The sequence below is a fragment of the Lupinus angustifolius genome, chromosome LG11, assembly GCF_001865875.1.
Source record: "Lupinus angustifolius cultivar Tanjil chromosome LG11, LupAngTanjil_v1.0, whole genome shotgun sequence".
In the NCBI taxonomy this organism is placed as follows: Eukaryota; Viridiplantae; Streptophyta; class Magnoliopsida; order Fabales; family Fabaceae; genus Lupinus; species Lupinus angustifolius.
The window spans coordinates 34,393,462-34,416,158 of NC_032019.1; the positions used below are offsets into that span (position 1 = coordinate 34,393,462).

At 31.5% G+C, this 22,697-nt stretch overlaps 3 protein-coding genes across 3 annotated transcripts; all 3 read left to right on the plus strand.

Annotated features, from left to right (window-relative positions):
* On the plus strand, positions 3,029-5,536 carry LOC109361324. Its single transcript, XM_019606772.1, has 4 exons — positions 3,029-3,381; positions 4,745-4,806; positions 4,934-5,038; positions 5,157-5,536. Exons 1-4 carry the CDS (start codon positions 3,165-3,167, stop codon positions 5,292-5,294), a joined length of 522 nt encoding a protein of 173 aa, XP_019462317.1. The 5' UTR covers positions 3,029-3,164; the 3' UTR covers positions 5,295-5,536.
* Positions 9,648-13,702, plus strand: LOC109360990 (RINT1-like protein MAG2). The gene is made up of 4 exons (XM_019606256.1): positions 9,648-10,096; positions 10,186-10,272; positions 11,298-11,401; positions 11,487-13,702. The coding sequence occupies exons 1-4, from the start codon at positions 9,805-9,807 to the stop codon at positions 13,398-13,400; spliced, it is 2,397 nt and encodes a 798-aa protein (XP_019461801.1). The 5' UTR covers positions 9,648-9,804; the 3' UTR covers positions 13,401-13,702.
* Positions 19,454-20,739, plus strand: LOC109360060 (transcription factor ILI4-like). The gene is made up of 2 exons (XM_019604803.1): positions 19,454-19,580; positions 20,437-20,739. Exons 1-2 carry the CDS (start codon positions 19,464-19,466, stop codon positions 20,590-20,592), a joined length of 273 nt encoding a protein of 90 aa, XP_019460348.1. The 5' UTR covers positions 19,454-19,463; the 3' UTR covers positions 20,593-20,739.

A 22,697-nucleotide genomic window follows, 5' to 3' on the forward strand; every position in this document is an offset into this window, starting at 1 on the left:
AAAATAAATAAATAAATAAAACTAAAAGATATGATGAATGCAAACCTCGACTCGTGCCCTTGGACGTTTGATGTGGAAGAACCATGAGCAGTGGAGCTCCGCAGGGAAGACCAACAGCAGGCAAGAACAATATCATCCCCAAGTGGGACGAAAATAGAAATTAGGATTGTCAAAAACAACACCCATATTTATGGCGCTATTGTTGGCTGGCAGGAACATTTTTGTCCCCCATGTGAGACAATGCTGCTTTCTACCTCTCTCTTTTCTTCTCTCTAGGGTTGCTCCCTTTTTCTTTAAGAATATGTGTTGCTAAGTGTGACATCTCCTTGTTAAGTTAACAATATAAATCGAGGTAAATTAGGGTTGCAAACCTAATTTCTATGGGCCAACAAAAGCCCAGCTACCAAATCACATTCTAATTTTTATTCACTATTTATTTTACTTATTATCTTATTATTATTTTTTGAAAAGCTTTAGCCTTGATCAAAATTGGGTGTTTATACTTATTTTGGATGCTTGGAAATGGCAAATGTTATATTCCACCATTGTTCCATTGGAACATTTATTATTTCATCCAACAAAAGACTTTGCATCTTCGAAGACATATTTTAGGTGATCAATCTAAAATAGACATTAAAAGTAGATGAAATGAAGCGATACATTAAAACACATAACTTAATTACAAAAAGAAATCAATATCAATATATTAAAGTAAGGAATGTTATACCATGATCCAAATTGTGAGTGATTTATGAATATAAGTATAAACATAGATGTGTTCGCGGTGCAACTTGGGTGGATGACGAGGCCATAAGTCATTCGATCCTAATATAAATATTAATTGTAGTTCAATTTAGTTCAATTTGATTACAATACAATATCCAATCCAATTTGAAGGAATTGCAACTTGATTTGATTTGAATTTTTTATTTTATTATTATTTTCTAATTTATATAAAGAATATAATAGAGGATTTCTTTTTTACTATTCATTGAGCGAGTTGATGTGATTTATATTTTAAATAGAGTGGAAAATGATATGGCAAAATATTGTAGCGTGGAGACAATTTAACCAAAGAAAAGAAATACAAAAATTCAATCAATAATATAATATCAACCATAACTTACATGCAATTATCGAGCATAAATAAATGAATCGGGTGAAATGTGAACGTCCCTATACAAATATGTTCAGCTCCTAGTACAGACCCTACTAAAGAGCACAAAATAAAATAAAAACAAATGCTAGAGATGCATTTGATATATATTGAAGGATAAAACAAGCAAAACAACACAATACACACAACCTTTTGTTGTCTTCTATTTGATAGTCAATGTGCAACATAAGTATAATTGTCAAAATAAATTGAGATTAATATTTATGCATCGAGACAAAGTGTGATATCTAGCATGCACTTTGCATTAATGATAACCAATGTTTGTGTCAAATCGTCGCATTCAAGTCAATATTATGTTACCATGCTTCTCTACCAATGCACGTGTTATACCTAGCATCCAATTCATTGTTTGTGTTATAGCATATATCACAATCAGCCAATGCTTGTATATTTTTGTGGATCTGCTAACAACTAACATCATTCTTAATAACACACAATCACGTCATAAAGATACACTACTTCTCATTTCAAATGAGATCATTATTTTCGAGTGATATTATCAGCATCTCCTTTATAGATTGATACTCCACATGGGTCCCAATCCATTACATGGACCTCTAGAATTTTGGATCCAACACAAATGTAGTCCCTAACACAGTCCCATCATGATTCCATCTCCTTCAACTTATCTGGTATCTTTGTGTAGTGTCTTCGATAGACATTGTCCAACCAACATGTCATTCACCTTTCTTTGCCACAATCCAAAGTTATTATTTCTATTAAACATCTCCACTATGATTCTGACTCTTGAGTTAATAGTCATCTATTAATTGGCTTTGATACCAATTATTGATGCAATAGAAGCAATCATTTTATAGTGTTGGTCATAAGCAAACAAATAAAGTGCAATGAATAAATGAAGATAAGAAAATATGAGAGTTTTTAACGGAGTTCAACCAATGGGCCCAATGCCCATAGGGGTGCTTCCAATTAGTAATTCTAATTGGTCCAAGTTATAACAAAGATCTCTCATCAGTAAAAAAAAAGTTATAACAAAGATCTTGAGTCTAATATATAAGATTGATTTCTCTCTTCTACTATAATCCTAGGCAATGTAAGATTTCTTATAATAATATAATTCAAGAAAATCTCAACAACAATGTCAATATATCATTCATTGTTTATTTGTATTACTTTTATTTAAGAGTTAATCATAATTAACATATAAAAAATACATAAATATTAAATCCATAAATTAACTAGAAATTTAATTTCTTTATTTCACATGTGTTGTCTAGGTAAATAGTTCTTGAGCATCACAACTTAGAGAGTGCTTATAAATGTATTTAAAAAATTATCCAAAATCCTTACCTTGATAGCAAGATTCACACTCGCATTTTATAGGATATGAGACGATTTCTTCCAAACAAACCATATCATCATTTTAATTTTGAATGATAACATAATATTGAAATGTTATCTTAATTTATTTACTCCACCTGTATACTTACTAAAATAATAATTTCAATAAGAATAGCTTGAACTAGCACTAGGCAACAAAAGAAATAAAAATTTACTTGGCAGGTAAACCTAGAGAAAAAGATGTATACAATAAGATATTTTTAAAACTATCAATGTATAATTCATCATTCATATTTTATTATCATCGACTCTTAAATAAATTTTTTACAAATAAACTGTGAATGATACATTATTTGTGTATAAATTTTTACACTAGATATTTTACTCATAAACATATATATTTTCATTTATGAATAATTAGATTCACAATTACCAATGTTTGGATAATACTTGGGCCACAAAAATATTCAACATCAACTTATGGGCTTCATATTTGTGAGGCTGAAAACCAAAGCTGAAACATTACAATAAACTTTCAATTCATTTTTTCAGTTTCAATGTCTCATCTTTTTTCACTTTGCACTTCATCAACAATGTGTAACTGAAACCAACCAATTTGAAACCATTGTTCAACTTGGAATAAATAATCTTTTAACCTTTTGAAGTTTATATATTTGACAGAAAAATGTCTGCTTCAGTTTTTGTTCACAGTCCCTTTTTCTCTCCAAATTGCAGCCAAAATCGAATTTTTCCTCTTACCCATCATCAATTTCTTTCACCCAATTCGTTTCTGAAGTTAAAGAAGCAAACTTTCCTATCAAACACTCAATTCAATGTTTCCATAACCCAGAAACCTCGCTCCTCTTTTGTAGTTTTTGCTGCACAATCGAATTTCATTAAAGGTTAGTCCAAAGGTTTATCATTTAATATATATATTGTGACTTTTCATTTTCCTTCAAATTTAGTTATTAGTATTGTTTTTCCATAGGTACTTCTCTTAGTTGGTAATTTCAATTTTCAAGTTTAGTTAAGGGGTTATTATGTAACTTTGTATCTATGGCATGTTCTAGTTTTGGTGGAGTTTTATGCAGAAATTATGACTATTGAAGTTATATGCATTAAAAAGTTAGATAGTAGTCTTAGTTAATTATCATACTGAAATTGTTAGTTAATGCTATGGTTTATCTCTATTGACAATTTGTGGATAAAATTGAAGTGGCTAATGAACTGAGTAGCACCCATTTTTTATTTCTATGTTGAATGCTCTAAATTACTTTACACTAACATAATCTTTAGATTGTTTTCTCTCTTTGCGCAACGGTAAGGTAACATTAAGGTTGTTGCTTAGTGACCTCGAGGTCACGGGTTCAAATCCTAGAAATAGCCTCTTCTTTTGTTGAGGTAAGCTGCGTACATCTACCTCCCCAAACCGGACTAAGTGGGAGCCTCGTGCGCTGGGCCACCCTATTTTTGTTTTTTCACGAGGAACCTTGTTCATTGAAAACCAATCTATACATAGTATCTTGATTCTATTATGTCATGCCATTTGTGTATATTTAGGTGAAAATGTAAATATTTACCATTAACGCCAAAAGGAGATACAACAAAGGCCTGGAGTGTGAAGTAAATTCAACACCAATCAGTGAACAAAAACAACTCCACTCCAACCACAAACATAGGCCATACCCTATGATTACCAAACTCAATTCTCAGCAAAAATCTATCATTGTTTTATATATAATGGCTTGTCACCTTATACGGATATTAGTGTTTCTTTGGTGGATACAGTTGCAGTAGGACTTGTGTATGGCTAGTTTAATTTATGCCTAAAATTTTCATAGTTTTCATATGCACATATAGCGACCGAAAGGATACAATCCTTTCCGGATAGTGACTGTACTTGATTGCAATCCTGGTAATTGTTGTTGGTCTGTCGTCACAATTAATCATTTTGTAGTCCGTAGTATCTGCATGCCATGTTAATTTCATGAGGGGTCAATCTGAGACACAAATTGGTCTTAAGTTTATGCAACGGTAAACACCATAAGATTAAAAGAGTTGTTGTATGTACTTGCGCCATGAAAGTATCTTGTGATTTGTATGAAGTATCTGCTCTTTATGATCAAGAATATTCCATTTTCTGGGTTGTTCTGTATCAACCATGTCCTTTTTATTTTACATTGTTCATTTTGCTCGTTTTTTAACAAATCCAGGAAGCCTAATTATCGCTCTTTTGTTTCAACCATCTTTGTGATCATGAGATAGTTGTGCAGAGTGCGTGGAAAGTTAGTAGGGATGGAATCGAGGCGGCCACCGATTTGGTTCCTGTAAGTCAGTTGCCTTTTCAAACTTAAAATGCCAACCATCTATTCTAGCAATTATTTTCAAACTTGTTACAATTACTGCAATCTCTTGTTTTTTTATGTTTCTTTTTCTTCTCTTCCTTGATGCTAGAATTCAGTACCAAGACCAATAGCAAGGATTTCAGTAACCTTTGTGGCTTTTAGTGTTGCACTTTTTTTACTCAAGTCTTTCATCTCTACAGCTTTCTTTGTATTGGTAAGTTGTCTGTCTTATTTTTTCCCATCAAATTTAAGACCGATAGTTTAAACTTCTACGCTTTAAGCTTCAGTGCTCTCTGTTATGGTTGATGAACAAGTAAAATGCTCTATGACAGGCCACTATGGGACTTGCATACTTCGCGTTCCTAGCATTCAATAAAGATCAAGGGCCTAGCAAGAATGGAGGAACCACATCCACTCCTGTCGATGATCCCGTGGAAGAAGCTAAAAGGATTATGGAAAAATATAAGTAGTGGCATCAGAGTAAGTCGTATTGAGCCGATCCATTTCCGGATTACACACTTGTTAAATGTAAATCTGTGTAACCTGTGAGTTATTATTGAGACAGGAGAAGAAAGATTTTGATAGAGTGGAATTGCCATCATTTATGCCATTTCCATTTCTTAGATCATGTATATCATATACATAGACTCAGTGCAAATGATACTTCAGTAAATATGTTTCTCAGTGTTATACTCCAATTGCTTTCTGTTAAGAGAGATCACTCATGCTAATAATGCATGGTTAAACCTTAGGGGAAAAAGCTATATTGTTGAAACTTTCCATTGATTATTGGAATTTCTTTAGAAAATTATATGCTGATAAAGATCAGAAGGTAATAAAGTAAATGGAAAGTAGTTAAATACAGTCAAATTCAAATAACACTACATTGATTCTTTGGTATTAGAGAAAATGAGAAGAAAAATATAGAATAAGGAGATGTTGAATTTTCCATCCCTCTATTTGATTGAACACAAAAGTGACAAGAGATAAAAAAGACATTGTCACATAAGAGGTATTTGTAACAATTACACTTTTAATAATTTACACTTTAATCCCCTCTTAGTGAATAACAATTGATTTAAACTTTAATGATTTTCTTGGTACTATTAAGGGTATTTCTCCACCCTTTTTGTTAAGGAACTAATCCATTTTGGAGTGCATGGTTGTCGCTCCTAACAAGTGTTGTTCCCAAGAATTGAATTCTTGAATGTTTGGTCATCCTAGGATTTAGCAAGGTCTTACATAACTATAAATTTTAACGATTTCATTTCACTTAACTTTGCTTTGCCTTTTAACAGGTAAAATAAGGAATTTAGGACCACAAGAAAATCTTAAAACATTGTGTTTTCTAAAATAGAAAACCTTGTAACATTTCAGTAAAAAATAAGCAAATTTATTTTAATCTATACATTTCTATAAAGAACTTGTTTCACAAACAGGTTTATGTGTTTTTAACAAATTAATTAAGTTAAAATAAAAATGTCACAAGTTGGAATTTTGACCGCACCAATTACTTATGTAAGAAATTTTGGTATATGATTCTAGTGTAGTCTTTTGGGTATTGTTCTCCTCGTGTGCTCAAGTCCTAACAATTTGTGTCTTTCATTAAGAGTTGTGTCACAGAAAGGACTACTATAGGCTAGATTAAGGTATATTACCAAATATTAATAAGTGAGTGAAGTTGCTAAAAGAAAAAGGGTTATCATCATGTTAGTGTCAATAAAGTGAAAGTTGACATGGACGTTAGCCCTTAAAGGGGGCAACAATGTTAGGAGTCTCACATTGAGTAAAATAACAAACACAATGTGGTATAAGTCATGAGGTTTTCCTACTTAATAGATTAATCTTTTGGGTTGGGCTGCTTAAGTCCAACATGTTATAGAGAAGACATGTAATGGAACTGCTTATAAGGCAAAGGTTGTTGATGGAAGCACCATTGCTTTGTGGTTATTGAAAGAAGATAGTTGCAAGGATAAGAATTCATGTTTGACAGTTATAAAGCATGATCTTTTACATGGTTTGTTCAATACATAATTCTCTCATAGGCATTTCCTTTTATTGTTTTTTATGTTTCAATCATACACTTGCATACATGGAATTTCATATTACTCAATTTCATAATAATCAGAATCTTTTTATGCTGTGTTAGTCTCTAATTTGATCAAGATTCCTTCAAACTGAAAACACCTATAACATTTAAAAGTGTCTCAAAATTAGAAGCAAATTGCTGATGATTTTTTTGGTTAATGAGAAAAGAATTATATGATGAAAGTCATACTAACTTTAAGTACATGTTTAGACCTATAATAAAATGTTAGAACTTTTATAAAGAGAATATCTGCCAGAAACTAAAGATTGTACCTAATAGACAGATTCAAACTATTGATCACTCGAAAACAATAACTATGTAATTGCACAAATTTGTAAAACACCCTTGAAGTAGGCCTCATATTCAATTATTTCTTTGAAGTCATGAAATAGTTGATGCTTCCTTTTTATCAATGATCAATCAAGAATGTTTAAGATGCCTATTAGCAGGATCACATTTATGTCACAAATGGAAGTAAATACCAAGTTTTCATCTCCTAAGATTAACCTTATGTGTTTCATTTTCTTGGAGATCAAGACAAAGTATTACTGAAAATGAAAGGGAAAATTACGCTAACCTCCCTTGATAATTGACATAATTACACCCGACACCGGCTCTTGTTTCAGAAAACACCAACCTTCCTTGAGGTTTATTTTGCAATGGAGGTAAGTATAATGATAGCATAAATCTTAAGGGACCTCAAGGCAGGTAATTAGTGTAAGGACAACATAATCTCAATAGATGTTGCTATAATTTTTGAATAAAGAGGGATGGAGGGTGTAACTAAACCGAGCATCTACGGATATATGTAATTCAGACAAAATGAAATGTTGCGATTTGAACTCATGCGAACATAAGAACCAAAAACGTGCTTGTGGACGACTTCTTTGTTGCCAAGCTCATTGATTTCGACCTCGATAAGCTGGTGATTTGGACCGATGTTTACGCATTCGGTATACTATTGTTGGAAATCTTGATAGGCAAGAAACTCGGGAAAAGCGGAAGGAATGGCGAGGTTGTGGATTTGCCTTCGATCGTAAAAATAGTGGTTCTGAAGGAGATTACAATGGAAGTGTTCGATGTGGAACTCTTGAAAGGGATAAGAAATCCAATGGAAGATGGGTTGGTGCCGGCATTGAAGCTTGCAATGGGATGTTGTGCTCTAGTGGCATCAGTTAGACCAAGCATGGAAGAAGTTGTTAGGCAGTTGCAGGAGAATAGACCAAGGAACATGTCTGCTTTATGCAGTCCTACAGAAACAAGAAGTGGAAGCATTACCCGATTTTGAGCTTTTGACTTTTCATAGTGTTCTATTTAACTATGGTTTAGTGAGTTGACGTAACGGTAAGGTTGCTTATCTTATGACTTTAAGATTATAGGTTCAAATTTTGGAAATAGTCTTTTCACTTATTTGTGATGGATAAGATTGTGTCATTGGGTGAGAGTCTTATGCATTGTGTCAGCCTTTATAGTATTTGTTGGAAACAAGCAAGCAATCAAATAGTAAAAGAGTATAGAGAAAAGAGAATAACACAAGGATTTGGTAACGAGGTTCGGCCAATTGTGCTTACGTCTTCGGGAGCGTTGAGAGGTTACCACTATGTATTATTAGAGAATTAGAATTAGTGTGTGACTATTCTTCTCCTTGTTATATTAAGTTTACATAACATAAATATATAGTCATCTACCCCGACCTATTTACATCAACTCAAACTCATAACTTGTATTACTGTTATTTAGAGATATGAGTTGCACAACAATATTACATTTATTTTTTTGGTACTACCAAAGTATTACTTCACCTTTTTGGATAAGATACTAATTTGGAGTATGTGGTTGCCCATTCTAACAAGTATTGCTCCAAAAATTTGAACTATTGACTTCTTGGTCGATCTAATGAGATCTTACACTTTTAGATGACAATTTGTTCAAGTGCATAGCTTTTATCTAAAATCACATGTTCAAGTGCACGGACAATTAATCTTAGGACTTCTTTTGTGATAAAATTTGTAAATTTGTACCTACTAAACAAACTTTAGAAATTTAACATAACAAAAATTGATTAAACTCGACTATGGGTCACTTAAGGTACTTTATTAATAAGTTAGCTCGTTCAATATTTAGGATTAAATAAGTCATTCGAGTTTATAGTATATGTTAAAAAGGAGCCATACCATGAAATTACAAATGCACAACATGATTCCATTAGGGGTGGACTTAATAATCTTGATTAATTAATGAAGATATGTAAAGATTATTCGATCTAAACTAATTTGGGTTTAAAATATTTGACTAATTAAAACTATGTTAGAATTGATATCTCTTCATTTCTCAACTATATAAAATGAAATAAATATACATACTACATTAGTCCACCCATAAACATTATTGAAAAACATAAATCAATATAAATTTTAAACTTAACTCTAATTAAGCTAGAAGAGTTCTAACTCACATACATTTGTTAGTTTAGCGGTGCCCACTAGATTCCAAAATGATAATAACTCAAAGATTTGATTCTTAGAGGTGTCATTTGTTGGGAGGGGACAATCACACAATCCAAAAAAAATATTCTTGATCTATAGACTGATAGGATATTATTGGTAATCAAAAGAAGAAGTAAAAGAATAAAATTAGGGACACAATTTTCCTGTTGAATGAACTATGTATTTAGTATATTCTTTTTAAATTATTAAAAATTTCCTAAATAAAAATTAAAATGTCAATAAAAAACAGCATAAGAAAAATTCGGACCTCGATTGGATCCACCGAACAAACAGTACTTTTCAATCAAAATCTGAAATAACCGAAAAAGTAATCGTAATCTACCACCGGAGAACCACCGCACACGGCGGCGAAGAACCTTCTCCAAACTCCAAAACTTGATTTTCATGGAATCCGTCCAAACTCTACCTCCACCTTCTCACCTCTCACCCTTCGCACTGTCCTTCCTCGATCACAAATTCCATACCAAACTCACCCTCGCCGAAGCTCCGAGTTTCGTCGCCGAGCTCCAAACTCAGTGCTCCGATTTGGATCGTATTCTGTCCGGGTTGAATCGGAGACTCGGATCGGGTCTCGCAGGTTACGCTTCCTTCTCCGGCGAAATCCACGGCTTCTTTGGCGACGTTGATTCTAGGTTGAATAATCTTTCTTCTACTTGCTCCTCCAGCGTTGTGCCAGGTTCGATTCAAGTTTCAATTCGAATTGTTATAATAGATTTTTTTGTTGTTTATGAATTTATAGAAATTGTTTTGTTCTGTTGAATGAAGATGGAAAGGGTGGGAAGGGTTTCAGAGAGGAACTTGCTGCTTTGGCAAAGGAAGTGGCTAGGTTTGAGACAATTCGTGTATATGCAGGTTTGAGTTTTCCACCTTTTTTGCAGTTTTTTTGTTATTGTGTTGGGCTTTGAATTTTGCAAATGGAAGGGCATTATAGGAAATATTGGAATATGATTCTTTTTATTGAAGACGGTGAGCATCGGCAGAAACGATAAGGTTGCTGCCTTTTGAGACGGATTTCTGGTACAAATTCTAGAAACAGTTCTTTATTGGTTTAAGGCTGTGTGTGAAGCCACATGCATTGCATTGCCTTTTCTCCTACGTAATGGAAATAAGACATGGTTGTTGGTTCTGGTGTATTGCTAACCAGTGTCCAGTACTGGTTAAAGAATGGAAGATAAGTTTTTATTGAAATTGATGTAATTAATATATTGGAAATTCAAAAGTTGCAGTTTCAATAAAAAAATACATCTTTTGATTCTTTAACTGGCGCACAAAATGCTTGGTAAAAAAATTATATTTGTGTTTGCTTAATTTTTTATTAAGTGAGTTTGTTGCAATTCTTGGTAAAAAAATTATTCAAATGTTTGTTTTTTTGTCTTTATGCCGTTTTTGTTGTCATTGTTGTTTGTTTGTTTAAACTCCTTTGTGTGTCTTCCAGAGGCAGCACTCAACCTTCATAGATGCTTAGTGTAAAATCAAAGACATTGTGGGAAGAATGCAGATCATGTTTTTGTTGTAGTATTTGTGTTCTGGTGATTGTTATGATTAGGTTTGTTGTAATTATCATGGAATGTTAAGCTTTACAATGATGATTATTGCCTTTGGTTTGAGTTCTTAGGTTGTATGGTTTTTGCCAGTGTTTTTCAGTTTCTTAGAACTTTTCTAGACAGCACTAAATTCAGATACAAGGTACTGTAACATTGAATAACATTATGGGAACATTGATGCAAGATGACTTTTTTATTCAAATATTTGTGTTTCAATGCTTTATAAGATATTGTTTGTTGTTCCATGGGATGGTTACTGTACTGCTTTTGGTTTGATTTCTTAGGTATTACCTTTTTTAATAGTTTCTTAAAGCTCCTTTGTGTACCTTCCAGAGACAGCATTGAAACTTGATACGTTGGTCGGTGATATTGAAGATGCTGTATCATATACTATGAGCAAAAACCTTAGGAAGCATTCTTCTGATCAGAATTCAGAAGTGAGCACACTTTAATAATATGAGCAAGATGATAATGGGAAATATATAATTACTCTATTCCCTAATGCATCCTCAAATGTTGCAGGAAATGCGTCTGCTTGCTATTAAAACACTTAAAACAACAGAAGAAATATTAACTTCAATTACAAGGACACACCCTGAGTGGAAGCAGCTTGTTTCAGCGGTTGATCATCGAGTAGATCGAGCTCTAGCTATTTTAAGACCCCAGGCAATTGCTGATCATCGGGCACTGCTTGCTTCACTTAGATGGCCCCCAGCTCTTTCTGGTTTGACTTCTGCGTATTCGGATGGAAGGACTGCGAATCAAGTCTTGAATCCTCTACTGAGTATGCAAGCAGATCTTAAACTCAAGTATTCTGAAAACTTTCTTGCTCTGTGCAACCTACAGGAGTTGCAAAGGCAAAGGAAATCTAGGCAACTTGAGGGCCAAAATAGGGAACTTGCTCTGCGACAACCACTTTGGGTAATTGAAGAGCTTGTGAATCCCTTATCATTGGCGTCCCAACGACATTTCTCGAAATGGGTTGATAAACCAGAATTCATTTTTACTCTTGTGTATAAGATCACACGAGATTATGTTGACGCTATGGATGAATTGTTGCAGCCACTGATTGACGAAGCGAAGGTAGCTGGCTATAGTTGCAGAGAAGAATGGATCTCAGCAATGGTAACCTCTTTATCCACATACTTGGCAAAAGAAATTTTTCCTAGTTACATTAGTCAACTAGATGAGGAGAGTGTTACAGGTATTCAATCATCTGCTAGGATATCATGGCTGCATCTTATTGACTTGATGATAGCTTTTGACAAACGGATTAAGTCTTTGGTAGAGCATTCTGGTATCTTGCTCTCCTTCGATGATGATGATATCTTGCAGAAAATTTCTTCTCTTTCTGTATTTTGTGATCGGCCAGACTGGCTTGATCTATGGGCAGACATAGAACTAGGTGATTCCCTAGATAAGTTGAAACAAGATATTGAGGATGAGAGTAATTGGAGGAAGAAAGTTGAGGTCGTAGTTCTTTCATCATGTACTGATGATCACAAGTCTCCCCTGGTTTCGGGTGCCTTTCTTCGGCATCTAGCATCTGTTGTTGAACGTTGTCGAGCATTGCCTAGTGTCACTTTGAGGTCAAGATTTTTGAGATTAGCAGGTGTGCCTATTATAAGAAAATTTTATGATTCCATACTTATCCGCTGCCAAGAAGCTGAAGGATTGACTGCCTTAACTGATGATGCTGCTGTAATTAAAGTTGCAATTTCCATCAATGCTGCTCATTACTTTGAATCTGTTTTAAATGAATGGTCTGAGGATATCTTTTTCCTTGAGATGGGGATGGATCAGGATGATAAAACGGAATTGTCAAGTAATGAAAATGTAGATGGTGAAGGGTTGCCAGAGAGTTCTGGAAGGGTTATCTTCGATGACGAGATCAAAAAGTTGGAAGAGTTTAGAAAAGAGTGGGTTGAAAAAATATCTCTAGCTATTTTGAGAGGATTCGATGTTCGTTCTCGAGATTATGTGAAGAACAAGAAGCAATGGCAGAAGGCTGAAGAAGGATGGACTGTGTCAAAGACCCTAATAGAGGCCCTGGATTATCTGCAAGGTAAAATGTCAGTGGTAGAAGTAGACCTGAATAGTAAGGATTTTGTTGGGGTTTGGAGAAGTTTGGCAGCAGGAATTGATCGATTAATTTTTAATGGTATTCTTATAAGCAATGTAAAATTTCATAACAGTGGCGTTGAAAGATTCGGTAGCGACTTAGATGTTTTATTTGGGGTATTTGGGGCATGGTGTTTAAGACCAGAAGGGTTTTTCCCAAAAGCAAGTGAAGGTGTAAAGTTGTTAAAAATGGATGAAAATAGAGTGCAAGAATGTATGGATGGGGGAAAGAGATGGTTGAAGGAGAATGGGTTGAGACATATTAGTGTAACTGAAGCAGAAAAAATTGTTAAAAGTAGGGTGTTCACAAATTGAAGCTTTTGCTTTACCTTTTGAAACATGCACATCAGAAATTGCACAAGGACCTGTGAAAATTTAGAGGGAGATTTCATGGTGTACATGACTGTAGACCTTATGAACTAATTCATTTGTTCAAAGTTGGAATAAAGTTTCCTTTTTCATTTAGAATATTCTCACTTCTCAGTCATTGACTTAAAGATCATGTACCTCAGATGCAGGGCAAGATTGACATTTGTTATTTCCATATACTAATTACACTGTAAATTTACAATGAGGTTATCTATTCTTCCTATTCGTTATTTCATACTTTGTTATTCTGGAACTTGAATTTTCAAACAAAAAAGATTGTGTTGTCTCGTCATGATGATTTTGACCATATTTTAGGTAGTTCGCCTTCACCTTGAGTCGCTGACCTTGGACTAGTTACCTCCATCACAGTCCACCCCCACTTCGAGGCACTGGCCGCCTCCATCACAGATCGCCCTCGCCTTGAGCACCCTCACTTTGTCGTTCCCATCAATTACCCATAATACGCACATTGTCAAGTGAGCCGAGCACGTTGAACAATGCATCTGAAGGGACTCTATAGCAGAGGGTGCACTGAGCATGAGAGAGCAGTATAAATGGAGATGTCAACTAATGAATCTGTCCTCAACACAAAAATACCAGTTTACAATCACAAAAACAATAGCAATACCACTCTAGTAAACAAGAGAGATAGATCAAAACATCAAAATCCTTAGTTTTGGTATTTTGTTCATGATCATAGCAGCAAGAGTGTCCAATTGATCTCCTTCATTACCCTCCAAAAAAACTAGGGCCGCTTCCGTCTGTTCACGGCTCAAGCCACCATATCTGTGGAGTTTTCATTTTCCTACTTATTATTTCTCTAAACTTTACAAATCCTGAATCTTTGAATCTGTTATATATTGTTTCCCCAAAAACTTAGCAACAGTATATCAGATTTTCTAATATTTCTTTATTCTAAGCAACTCAAAAACTATTTAATCCAATCACACAACTCTTAGTTTATTAAATAGATGCTACGTTATTCTATTTCAACTTAACATCTAAATCATGTAATTAATTACATTGTCTTCACCAGATCATAAATTAATTGGGCCCATAAAATTGCTATGCAATAGTTGCTTGCATACTCAAGTAATTGTTGAATATAACACACCAATTTTTCTCTCTCCCCAACCATAAATTTTGTGTGCATTTTTTCAACCAGATATGCGTTGAAAGAATGGTGTTGTGTAATTGTATTTATCTTACTCCACATGTATCTTAAAATAACTACTGTTTCTTATGATATAGAGTTGAATAATCATAAATCAGAACTTATTATTTATATAACTAAACTTAACTTCTTAATGGTCTTATTAAACTCATTGATTCGGTGAGAGCATTGAGTCAATGAATCACTGGTTAGTCAATGAATCACTGATTAGACTAATGAGTTAATGATTAGACTAATTGACTTTGTTTACATTACAAAATTTAAAAAAATTATAATATTAACTAACATTATTTAATAACTCTATATTTAAAATTTAAAAAACATTATCATATCTAATTAAATAACTAACAATAAAAAATATTCTACTATTATAAAATATCACAAACAAAGTGAAAAAAGCATCCTCAAACAACATATTATATATTATGTTTTAATTGGAAGAGAAGTATTCTTATGTTTAAAATTTAATTAAACAACAAAATTTGAAGTTAACAAATTAAAAAAAATAATATTGTTTTGGGTTGTTTTTAAAAAAAAATGATGACTTGAGCGGTCCAACTGAGTTACCAATTTTAGGCTTAAATTGACCAAGTCAATCTAATTTTAATATAAAACTGGTTAGATGAGAGATTCAGACTGGTCAAATATCTAGTTCATGGTTGAACCGATCGGATCGGCCAATCCTAGCCAAGCCAAGTTTTATAACACTATTCTTAACAACTATATAAATATATTTGTATAGGCTGCGGAACAAGTCTTTCTAACAGAAAATTGAATTCATCTTAAGTAATATATATATATATATATATATATATATATGTATATACTTTCATACTCACCACGATTTCATAAAATCTACGGTGCTCTATGATTGTCAATTAAAAATTGTTCAAAACAACTTTTCAAACCAGAATTAGCTCCTTTTATTGACAAGAAAGAAAGGACAAAACAAAAGGTTGTTCAACGTGTAGAATCCACTTGTTCTATGGACACTACTTCTACTGTTATTCTCTTTGACATGTGCATCATCTCATTATATTTTTATCCCAATTTTGTACACCTAAATATTAATCATCTATTTATTATTGTTTCCAAAACAAACAAAAAATCATCAATGGTTATAAAAAGTGTAAAGAAAATTATGCAAATAAGAATTATCATTCATACATGCACCAATGACTTATGTACACCATAGTGAGGGTAAGTGCACTCACAAATTTTCATTATTTATTTGTTTAAGCTAGTATCTTATGTAAGCCAACATATATGGAAAAGATAGTGGAAAAAATATGCTCCAAGGATGCAAAACATAAAGCAATATATCTTGTGTTTGCAAGCAATATGGCCTTAGAGTTAGAGATTATTGGTTAGCATTTTATATGATAATTTTTGTTTTTATTTTACATAAAAAATGATTGATAATTTCTGAAAAAAAAATCTTCTAAGGCTTTTTAAAAGTCATCAAGTTTTAATGAATAAAATTAGTGTAAAGTTATGGGAATAAAAGTGAACCAAAACACGAGTGTATAAAATTCTTTAGAATAATAAATGAACTTAATTAGTGTAATGTTTCTAACTAAATCAATTTCACTACCTTCTAGTTGCACACTTTAACTTCAATTATGCAATGAGGTAAAAGAAGAGAAGACCATATTTTTTGGGGTGTCTTAAAATAGAAAGACATGAGGGTCTATTGAATTTTTGTTAAAAGGGTCTGAACATAGATGGTAGGAGCACTGTTGTGTGGACTCAAACCTAGTATGTAATAATGTGATATATCATTGAGTGAGACTGATAAATGATTTTTTCCTTTATATTTTAAGGATAAAAATGTAAATCTCATTTTAAATAAAAAGGGTATAAATGTTAATATATGTTATTTTTCCTTTATTTTTTACATTCTATATTCATTAATGGAGAAGAGTTTGCTCATCATTGCTATATCCTACTTAAAATATAAAATAATAATTGTGTGAAAGAAAGATTTAGATAATTATTTTATATACAATGATTATATATGTTATTTATTTATGAGTTTACATATATGGACATTAATTTTTTAAAAATCAAAATTATTCTTTATATTTATTTTTATTTAAGAATTAATAATAAGTAACGCATGAAAAACTTTTAATATATTAAACTTAGAGATTAATATGTATGAAATGTAAGTGAAAATAATTATTATATTATCTATTACTCATTTAAATTTTTTGAAAAATCAATAATAACAAATATAAATAATGAATAATCATGTGATAATATATAGAACTCGTTGTTAGTTGATATTAGAATTGCCTTTGGATAAGGGCGAGCTCAGGTTTCATCAGGTCTAGAATCGGGTTCGAGTTTAAAAATTAGACTGAGTCAATATTTAGAGTCAAGTAGTGATCAAACATGACCTGGTCTGACTCGTCCCATGATCACGTACTCATCATATTTGTATGTTTCTCTATTCAATTGTATACCGAGTAATGATACATTTTTGTCGAAAGTAATTCTCTAATTTTTCATCATATATATATAATTAACAATATATATATATATATATATATATATACATATATCATTTTATATGACAAATTACATATCCATAATAATAATAAGTAATATTGAAAATATTTTATATAAAATGAGTATACATTATATTTAATTAGGTCTACGGTTAGGTTTAAAGGCTGATACGATCAATATTTAAGATCGAGTTATCTTCGGATCTAGGACCGAATTCGAGTTCAAAAAATAACTCGACCAACATTCAGGATCAGGTAAGAAATAAGTCTTAACCCGTCTCAATCAAACTCATACTCACCCCTTCCATTTGGCACGTTGGTACTCCAAAACCCGTGTGTCCCATAAAGAATAGTGTTCTCCAATAATTGGTTTTGTCTTTGTTATTTTCTTCACCACAGGGCACACTGTCTCACCCACAAGCATCTCTTCCTCATTGTCGGATTTATATATATCTATGTAGTTTAGTCATTCATCTTGTTATGCATGCTTAGTCACATCAACTTTCTTTAGCCTCTCAATATGAAAAATACAATGCATAAGGGAAAAAATGTGAAATTGGATTAAATATGTTAGCATTTTTTACTTAAATTTTTCATAAATTTACTTTCTGTTTGATAGAACTATTAGCCTAAAGCTATTTTCTTATACCTGAAAGTTGATAGTTGTATAAGTACCAGATTGAATTAAAGTACTATAATAAAACTAATTATATAATTGATTGAAATTTATTAAATGAATTAAAGTAGTATATTAAATGACTAGTTTTCAATAGATAAAGTCTCTCATCTTTTTTATTTATTTATCAAATAACTCTACAAAATAAATTTTGAGCTTTTGACCGAGTCAACTTGTGTTGTCACTGGCAACTGATAAAAAAACTTAAGATATTAGTAATAAAATTTAATTTAAACAAGTAATGATTTTGAATATGGAAAGTAAGAAAACAATAATTGGTAAATCTTAGCATTAGCTTATAGCTTTTAGAAAGCAAGCTAGTTGGAGGTATTTCAAATACCTTTTCGAAAAGGTACTTGAAATAAATAAAAAACTAGTTTTCAATAATTTATTTTTTTATCTATCAAAGATGTGTACAAAATAAATTTTTAGTTTTGACCAAGTCAACTAGGAGTCCTGCTCCTCTTTATTACTAGAGAAGATAATACATATATATGATTACGACAAATGACAATAATAAAAATTCAATAGTTCAAAATTTTATTTTTTTATAAATTAATAATTTTGAAAAAATTGTCCCTTTCCTGATAATTTGGAGAAGAATCCATTTGGTCAACTTGTCATTGGTAAAGGTAGATTAGTACTAAAATTTATTTTAAATAGGTAATGATTTTGCCTTTTTGTTCAATGCTTATGTGAGTTGACAAGTTCTCTTAGTTTTTTATTTATTGCAATACTAAAAATTAAGATTTCATCAAAACTACCTGGTGGATTTAATATTTGAATAATTAAGGACAAAATTTAGAGGTTTGAATCATGAATCATGTATTCACATTTTAAGGATAAAATTACCTAACTTCCATCACTTGACATGAAATTGGTGTAGTGATTAGCTAAATAAAAAATAATTAGTGCATCACACTCCTATCTCTATTAAAGATAAAAGAGGTATATCTATTCTTATATTTGATGGTAAAGAGAGTATTTTTGTTGGACTTGTCCGTAATTGAATAGCCTTCAACCATTAAGGAGTCTCACTATCAGATATAAGAAAAATAAATAAATACTAGTGAAACATTACGTCTTGAACTAGAATCTTAAGACAATAGTTTTATGAGCTTATTTCTACTTATAAACTATTATATCCTCCTTTTATCTAACGTAAGACTTCACATCTAGATATATCCAAGAGTTTCAAATACCTCCAAAATCTATATCAAAGAGTTTCTTATGATTGTGTTGAGGCTCACCATCCTAAACCCTAAACCCTAAACAAAAAAATTAGGGAAGGTATAATGACCCTAAAGTTTCCACAGAACAAACAATCAGTCACATTTTGGTGCTCTCTATAGGAAACATGCATCAAGAAACAAATTAAGCACATGGAGTTATATTCTAAAGATTTTGTTAGGAAATAATGGGTCTAGAAACCACAGTAATAAATGGGGCCTGATTCAAATTGTAATTTTTTTTGTCAGAAGTTATCTTATTCCAACTAATCAATGCCTTCAAGAAACTTGTTATGATACTATTCTCTCTCATCATTCACCCTCATTCTCTATTTAAACAACTTCCTTGGTGCAACTTCTTCCACAACACACAAAAAAGTAAGCAAGAAGAACTAGTTAGAATCAGAATTTGCAGCCATGTCTGGGCACAGAAGCTCAAGAGATTCATTGTGCACAGATGAGAATGAGATTAATGATCTTGTGTCAAGGTTACAAGTACTGTTGCCTCAACTTAACCAAAGAAACGGCTTAAGGGTATGACCAAATCTCAGACGTGAACATTTGGATTTTGGAACATTATCTTTTTGCATGGTCTTCATAATGGCATTGTTTTCAAGGAAAATGTTTACTTTACAACTTGTAATTAATTCATGAATTCTTATAATATATGATTGTTGTTTTCAAATCAGAAATGTAGAAAATAATGTGAGAATTTCATTAGTCAAGTTTCAATAGTTGAATCCATAATAACACTTCCAGTGTTATATCTTGTGTTCTTATATGTTCTATTTCAGTTCACCTTTATTTGATTATTTGTGACTAATATTTTGTAATGATTGTTTCTGGTGCACTACATTAATGATCCTTTCCATTAACGAAGACACAAGTAATTGTTTGTACTTATATTTTTAATGACAAAAATATAATTTCATGATAAATAGAAGGATAAAAATATTATTACACGTTGTCTTTTGTGTATTCATTATATGTTATTTGCCTATAGGATTCTTACTCATAATTATATGCAAAATACAATCTTATGCAACAACAAATATCATTTTTGGAATCACAATACTTTTAAAAAAATATAATTAGATATTCAACTGAGCTTCAAACTAAAACCTTAGTTTCTTAATTGCAAAATAACTTAATTTAAAGTTTTTTACCCTCATCGAATCGATTAAGTTGTTTAACTAGGGATCTTGAGATTGTAGTTTTAAATCCTACAAGTAACCTATTTGCTTACGAGATATGACTGCTCAATAGCTAGGTAAAAGATCCATGCCTTGGGCTGGCATTTTATGACTAAATTAGCATTATTTCCAAATTTTACTTCATTTATATAGATCAATTTTAGTTTAGGTGATTTGAAGTTTGTGTTTTGGTGCAGCAACCAGTATCTAAGATTTTGCAGGAAACATGCTGTCACATTAAGAATTTGCAGAAAGAAGTAGAAGAACTCAGTGAAAAGCTAACAAAGCTAATGGATTCTATTGATATTAGTGATATAGACAGAAGAGCTATAGAAGATTTTCTCCAACTATAACAACTTCCTCCTTTTTCTACCTTCTATTTTGCATCTCTCATATTATTATTTTATTAGTTCATAATGAAGGAGAAGGATAGATACAAATTTTTATAATAAAAAGTTGGGATATACTAATTAATAAAATGTGTCTATTTTTCTCCCTTATTTAACCATTAAAAAAATAATATGAGAGCATCCATTCCACCAATGTCACTGTTGCTTTTTTTCTCTCTCTCTTAAGCTCCCCTTTAGATATCAGAGGGTGCTAAGACAGCATATAATAGTATAAAATAATGTAATTTAATAAGATACTTCTTGTTGAAATAGAAGCAGTTGCTCATGAACAAGTTGCTTTTATTTTGGAGAGAAAGTTATATGCACTAATAATATAATAGTTTTTTATACTGTTATGGTATTATTTATAATTTATTTTAGTCAATTTTTCATACAAGTTATATAAATAAATAATAAATGATATATTAACTGTGTATAAATTTTTATAATTCGTAATACCTTCTCATGCATGGAATGATAAAGTTGTAAATATTAAATTTTGTTTTGGTGTGTATGGAATACATTTGGAATATAATTAAAACTTCTAGCATTGCTATCTCACCAAAATTAAAGCTAATGCCTCAAAATCAGCCTTCATCTTTTTTATAAAAAAAATAAAGTTTGTCATTTTGGTCAGTCTTCAATTTCTAATCATGCATCTTATTTTTCAATCAACTCTTTTTATATGAATGGATTAGTGGAAGAGATTTTTATTATTCTATGTTGTTGAATGACTGATATTTCCGCAGATTATGTTTTTTCTCCATAAAACACGAAATATAAATTATGTTATAGGATGAGGCTGATGTTAAATGATTGGGTAGAGAGCTACATTTTTATATGTTATGTAAACCTAATGAGAAAATAATAGTCATAAACACAAATATTCATTAACTAATATATAGTAGTAACTTCTTTGCGCTTCTCTAAGAGACGTAAACTCAATTGACTGAACATTATTATTAAATTTCTTGTGTTATTTTCTCTGTTTTTTTTTTATTATTATTTCATTATTCATTGTTACTCACACTAAAAATGGTAAAAGTTAATTGTAAGCTAGTTTTCTCTACACACATGCCACATAGGACAAGGTACGTAGTTAATTTGATCCATGCAACTTTACCCGATCAACCAATTTCATCTCTAAAATTTGATTTCTAAACCTAAAAATTTAACATATAAGTGTGAAACTGGCATTTAACTTCAAACACTTTCTATTATAACCCTTCGTCTAGTTTTGAGTTTTAGTTCGATTGTGTAAAATAAAAAACATGTCTAGATTGAAAAATTAAGTTGGGTTGAATACCACCTAACAATAAAAAATGTTTCTCATTTTATTGAAATACTATTTTTGATTTAGGACGATAATATATTTGCAGGATAAGAATTTACAAACATGATTTATTTTGTCAGAATGTCAGTCCAAGTAGATAAAATATGTTTGCCACAATAGGTAGGCTTTAATCTGAAAATTGTAGTCTTATTGGATGATAAAATAATCCTTTTCAGCTTAATAATGCTTGTTTAATGTTCGGGAAAAAAATCAACCATTAGTAATCTTATTATAAAATACCATTGATATTTGTGATTTGCCTTGACATTGAACTAAGGGAAGCTTACCTCTTCCTAAACTCTTATTTACCAATAAAAGTAAGTGAACTTTATACCATTTAAACATGGGTCAACCAAAATTGAATTAGATAAGGCTTGTTCCTTAACTAGTTTAAATGTTTGTTGAAGTGGAATTCGACCTTAGATGTCGATCGAGTCAGCATTTGAACCCGAATTTGAATCTAGACTCGATTAAATATAATACATATATATTTTAAATGAAGTCTTCTCAATATTACTTATTATTATTATGGATATGTAATTTAATATATGAGATGATATATATATATATTGTTAATCATTAATCATGTATATAGAATTAAAAATTAGAGAATCAATGATATTTTCGGCCAAAGATATGTCATTTTTTCTACACAATTGAACAGATACAGATACAAACATGATAAGATAGGTGAACATGTGATAGGTCAGGCTGAGTCATACTTGTCTCTTATTCG

Excerpts from the sequence above, each read along its gene's own strand:
- LOC109360060 (XM_019604803.1), top strand. The coding sequence starts at position 19,464 with ATGTCTGGGCACAGAAGCTCAAGAGATTCATTGTGCACAGATGAGAAT. Across the intron at positions 19,581-20,436 it reads ACCAAAGAAACGGCTTAAGG|CAACCAGTATCTAAGATTTT; the intron begins GTATGACCAAAT and ends GTTTTGGTGCAG.
- LOC109361324 (XM_019606772.1), top strand. The coding sequence starts at position 3,165 with ATGTCTGCTTCAGTTTTTGTTCACAGTCCCTTTTTCTCTCCAAATTGC. Across the intron at positions 3,382-4,744 it reads ACAATCGAATTTCATTAAAG|TTGTGCAGAGTGCGTGGAAA; the intron begins GTTAGTCCAAAG and ends ATCATGAGATAG. Across the intron at positions 5,039-5,156 it reads CTACAGCTTTCTTTGTATTG|GCCACTATGGGACTTGCATA; the intron begins GTAAGTTGTCTG and ends GCTCTATGACAG.
- LOC109360990 (XM_019606256.1), top strand. The coding sequence starts at position 9,805 with ATGGAATCCGTCCAAACTCTACCTCCACCTTCTCACCTCTCACCCTTC. Across the intron at positions 10,097-10,185 it reads CTCCTCCAGCGTTGTGCCAG|ATGGAAAGGGTGGGAAGGGT; the intron begins GTTCGATTCAAG and ends TGTTGAATGAAG. Across the intron at positions 10,273-11,297 it reads GACAATTCGTGTATATGCAG|AGACAGCATTGAAACTTGAT; the intron begins GTTTGAGTTTTC and ends TGTACCTTCCAG.